Genomic DNA, 5,725 nt, shown 5'->3' with positions numbered 1-5,725 from the left:
AGTGAGCACGAGTTGCACAATATAGCTAATAGAGTAAAATTTCAAGTCAAACAGGATATTTTGGTGAAAAATTATCCGATCATCACAAAAATCAATAGGGATCATCTTCATAATGACATAGACATACAAAATAAAAATCAAAAGAATCCATAAAGAACTGTAGCCTGTAGAGTGAGCACGAGTTGCACAATATAGCTAATAGAGAAAAACGTCAAGTCAGACACGATATTTCGGTGAAAAATTATCCGATCATCACAAAAATCAATAGGGATCATCTTCATAATGACATAGACATACAAAATCAAAATCAAAAGAATCTGTAAAGAACTGTAGCCTGTAGAGTGAGCACGAGTTGCACAATATAGCTAATAGAGTAAAGTTTCAAGTCAAACAGGATATTTTGGTGAAAAACTATCTGTAATAGAGTCCAGTTTAAACTATCTGTAATAGAGTTCAGTTTAAACTATCTGTAATAGAGCTCAGTTTAAACTATCTATAATAGAGCTCAGTTTAAACTATCTATAATAGAGCTCAGTTTAAACTATCTGTAATAGAGCTCAGTTTAAACTATCTATAATAGAGCTCAGTTTAAACTATCTATAATAGAGCTCAGTTTAAACTATCTATAATAGAGCTCAGTTTAAACTATTTTTAATAGAGCTCAGTTTAAACTATCTATAATAGAGCCCAGTTTAAACTATCTGTAATAGAACTCAGTTTAAACTATCTGTAATATAGCCCAGTTTAAACTATCTATAATAGAACTCAGTTTAAACTATCTATAATAGAGCTCAGTTTAAACTATCTGTAATAGAACTCAGTTTAAACTATCTGTAATAGAGCCAAGTTTAAACTATCTATAATAGAGCTCAGTTTAAACTATCTATAATAGAGCTCAGTTTTAAGTATCTGTAATAGAGCTCAGTTTAAACTATCTGTCATAGAGCTCAGTTTAAACTATCTGTAATAGAGCTCAGTTTAAAATTAGTAATTGATGTTGGGTTACTTATATTCATTCATTCAGTCATTCATTTTCTCATTTATTCACTCATTCACTCATTCACTTATTAATTCATTCATTCAGACAGCCACCCACTAGTAATGAAATGTTTAAAATCAGTAAGCATCGACTGTCAGATACTTAGACAGAATAATTAACAGAAGTAATTTAATAACGAAAGATTTCCATGCAGCTCTAGTCCTTAATCTTATCACATGACCTTCTAGTCATCTCATGAATATTAATGAGTAAAATATTAATTAATTGTAAACTGTCAATCAGTTGAATAGTTAGAGAGATCAGAGTCAATGGTGTTAAAGTTATAGATATAAATATCAAATCTAGAAATAGAAATTATTAAGCTAGATTTTATACTATTCCAATTAACCATTGGATTTATCTCACATACTATAATAATAATATATATATTTTAATTTTTACTTTTTATCCTTTACTATCTCAATTCCTAACTCTGTCTATTTTTCTATTGTAAACCTTATATCCTATTTTTCTATTGTAAACCTTATATCCTATTTTTCTATTGTAAACCTTATATCCTATTTTTCTATTGTAAACCTTATATCCTATTTTTCTATTGTAAACCTTATATCCTATTTTTCTATTGTAAACCTTATATCCTATTTTTCTATTGTAAACTTATATCCTATTTTTCTATTGTAAACTTATATCCTATTTTTCTATTGTAAACTTATATCCTATTTTTCTAGTGTAAACTTAAAATTATGTCCAATTTACGTGAATTCCTTATTTTTTTTTGTCCTGTTTTTTTCTCTAAAATTCAAAATCCAATTCCCCAGATATTTGTAGTCTCAATCAACAAGTAATTTAAAATTCCTGAAACTCTGACCAGTGTGGTGCTGATTAAACACTGGAGATTGATTAAGTTATTATTAGCTGAACCAATTCTCTCACATCAATTCTCAAGATCTGATCCAACACACAGATAATACACTGACCAAATATTGAATTTGTAGCCAAATACCAATAATCACTCTCTCTCTTCTATTAGTAAATCTCAGTTTAGTTTGTCATTACTTTCCAATTTTACCACTATTCAACTTTAATAGACACATTTTATTCTGATTCCTCTTTAAATTGCTCATCAAAAAACCATAATGGATTGTCTGGTAGAGTATTATACGAGCCGTGAACATTTCCTGAAGTAGTATTATCCTAGAATTGCCCAAATGATGAGAAATTTTCTCGTTTCCTCGTCTAATTTGAAAGATTTTATTTTAATCTGGAATCAGGACAGTTATTTGTTGGAATTAGTTGTCGTAAAATTATTGTTTTGTAATTTAACACACATCATGTTTTTGTACAAACCACAATTTATAAGTCAATGTTTAGAAGATAACAACATAGAAAACTGACATGTACCTATATAGAAAACTGACATGTACCTATATAGAAAACTGACATGTACCTATATAGAAAACTGACAGGTACCTATATAGAAAACTGACATGAAAACTGACATGTACCTATATAGAAAACTGATTTTTTATCTATGAGGGATTGTTACTAATCGTAATTATGTATTTAGTGATAAAATCAGATAGATATATTATTATGGTGGGTCTTTTAACAACAAAATAGAATTTATTTGGTTTATTTCAGTTTGTCAAGGAATCTTCAATAAATACAACCTGTAGTAAACAGGTCCTCAACATATTATCCTATCTCCTTGCCTTGATACTTTTTGATGATGTTTTTCTTTCAACTTCTGTAAATAATTTTTATTGTAATAAATTGAAATGAAATAAACTTGGTAACCTGCAGAATGTAAAATTTAAAAGGACATTTCATTAAAATGTTAATTTTTTTGTAATTTTATAAAGTAAAAATATTATATAGAAGCAATTCCCAAGAAAATTAAAGATTTTATCTTGACTGTAAAAATTTTATAAGCTGTGAGTAAAAATTTCTATGTAGACTGTAAAATTTATGTTACTATCGCATGTTTTGTGAAAATGAATTTTTATCATCGCCAACAACGACAATAAATTTAAATAATTTACATCCAATCAAAATGAGCGTACTATCAATATATTGATCCAATCAAATTCCAGCTTTTATTATCCCCATCAGGTGATGGTTGAAAGGTTTTTACTGTAAAATATTGTTTTTATGAACGTTCAGGGAGACATATATATTCACAGAGTGAGCTGTTTAATTTAGTCTAGGGTAGATAAAATATATTAGAAAATATTACTTTTAATAGAAAATATAATCCAGTATGCAATGGGGGAAAATAATCAGATCAGTGGCGACAATTCACCAAATTCTATTAATATTGGCTATAAAATATTATATATATATATATATATCTGTAATCTAGTTTGAGAATCTATGAGGGAAAAATCACAAAGTCTAATACATAACTATATAGTATAGCTTAGATTTAACTTTTATTAAGATGGCCTTGCCAATCAAAGTGACATACGCCCACCAACAGCTTTGATTGCATGTACAAATCATTGTTTGTAGCCTGTACAGTGAGCATGAGCCAAATATGAACGCCAGGTTGATTACAATATATGTCCAAAATATATTTGTAAGTATCTGTTATCTAGTGTCTAATTAATAAGATCAGTAGTGAAAATTCACTAAATTTAATTCAGTTCTGATGAAAACTGTTATCTTGATCTATGCTGTTTTGAAACCTAGATCTTCAGATACCAACAGGTGAACAATAGTTTAACTTACTCATCCAATACTTGATAAGGATTGCTGAAATTAAAACTTAAAGAAAGATGATATATAAATATTTAACAAGATCTCACCTCTCGATTTCCAGCTTTACGTCGTTTTATAGTTGGTCTGAAATCATCTCCGTAACGTATAAAATAATAGTATGATACTAGTCTATCTAATGGATCTCGAACTATATTAATATAAATAGGTGGCTTCGTTAATCCAAACCTAAAATATACAATTAATATATACAATTAATATATACAATTAAAATATACAATTAAAATATACAATTAAAATGAAATGATATAAATATTAATAATGGTAACTTGATAATTAAAATGAAATGATATAAATATTAATAATGGTAACTTGATAATTAAAATGAAATGATATAAATATTAATAATGGTAACTTGATAAATAAAATGAAATGATATAAATATTAATAATGGTAACTTGATAAATAAAATGAATTGATATAAATATTAATAATGGTAACTTGATAAATAAAATGATGACAAAATGAGATTGAATAATGGTATTTATAAAAATATTGATATAGTCAGGTTTTAAATATTACACATAAACACCCTTCCTTTCTTCCACAATTCTAAAACAATTACATATTTCTACCATGTTTCATTTGAGCAGCTAAACTTCATATTTTAAATATTCATGATGTCATGTGATTTCTAAACCAGCTTATCATAAGAGGCTTCTACACTGTCACTTTTACTATTTGTTTTGTAAATAAGAACACATGTATGAAACAAGTGAAAAAGATCTGTCTATGGTAACCCCTGACCTGCTTGTATGAAATTAACCCCTGACCTGCTTGTATGAAATTATCAGATTAGTTAAAAGCACTGCATAATACAAAGCTATTCAAATAAAACACATCTAAACCCAGTCTGTTCCCAACTTGCAAAACCACAAAATAGAATCCAACTACCAATTACTACAACTACCTGGTTTGAGATATCAGAATATGCTAGAAGTGAACTTGTTATCTATTTTTCCTATTGAGATGGGGCCATCAAGAAGTGTGTAGTATCTACCAACATTATTCTAGAATATAACTAATAACTGTTTGTTTCAATAACAGTATATCATAATAATGTGTTTTTAAATATTACTGAATAATAAATGACAATAATCATAACTATAAAAACTTGATATTTCTAAAAAAAAATAAAACTTGACTGACACGAAGTTTATTAATTATTTATTTTAATTACCAATCTTTCTCTATTTCTCTCCTCATTAAAAACATGATGACATTTTCAATGACAGATCTTTAGAAATAATTAAAAATTTCTATTTTAATTGACAGAACCGTTTCGTGAAACAGTTTTAAAAATCTAGGTTAAACTTTAGTTTAATTCAGTCCTTGAAGGTTACTAATTTTTTCTATACAAATATTCTTACAATTATATGACGCTGGATTTCTTTAAAGATATCTTAAAGATGTTTTCTCAATTTTTTATCAGGGACACTAATAGCATCAATTTACATCATTCTAATATTCTATCAGGGACACTAATAGCATCAATTTACATCGTTCTAATATTCTATCAGGGACACTAATAGCATCAATTTACATCATTCTAATATTCTATCAGGGACACTAATAGCATCAATTTACATCATTCTAATATTCTATCAGGGACACTAATAGCATCAATTTACATCGTTCTAATATTCTATCAGGGACACTAATAGCATCAATTTACATCGTTCTAATATTCTATCAGGGACACTAATAGCATCAATTTACATCATTCTAATATTCTATCAGGGACACTAATAGCATCAATTTACATCATTCTAATATTCTATCAGGGACACTAATAGCATCAATTTACATCATTCTAATATTCTATCAGGGACACTAATAGCATCAATTTACATCATTCTAATATTCTATCAGGGACACTAATAGCATCAATTTACATCATTCTAATATTCTATCAGGGACACTAATAGCATCAATTTACATCATTCT

The 5,725-nt window shown here is 27.6% G+C and overlaps 1 protein-coding gene across 1 annotated transcript in view; it reads right to left on the bottom strand.

Moving 5' to 3' along the window:
- The window catches only part of LOTGIDRAFT_175663 (hypothetical protein), a gene marked incomplete at both ends in the record, with an annotated part of 17,531 nt that extends 12,538 nt beyond the window's left edge, over positions 1–4,993 (bottom strand). Inside the window, 2 exons of the mRNA XM_009058369.1 lie at positions 3,808–3,946; positions 4,959–4,993. Coding sequence (XP_009056617.1) covers positions 3,808–3,946; positions 4,959–4,993 — 174 coding nt within the window. The remainder of the gene's footprint in view (positions 1–3,807; positions 3,947–4,958) is intronic.
- Between the last annotated feature and the right edge of the window lie 732 nt (positions 4,994–5,725).

The sequence above is a fragment of the Lottia gigantea genome (genome assembly GCF_000327385.1).
Source record: "Lottia gigantea unplaced genomic scaffold LOTGIsca_336, whole genome shotgun sequence".
In the NCBI taxonomy this organism is placed as follows: Eukaryota; Metazoa; Mollusca; class Gastropoda; family Lottiidae; genus Lottia; species Lottia gigantea.
Note: the sequence above shows the minus strand (reverse complement) of the source record. Positions and strands in the feature narration are given on the sequence as shown.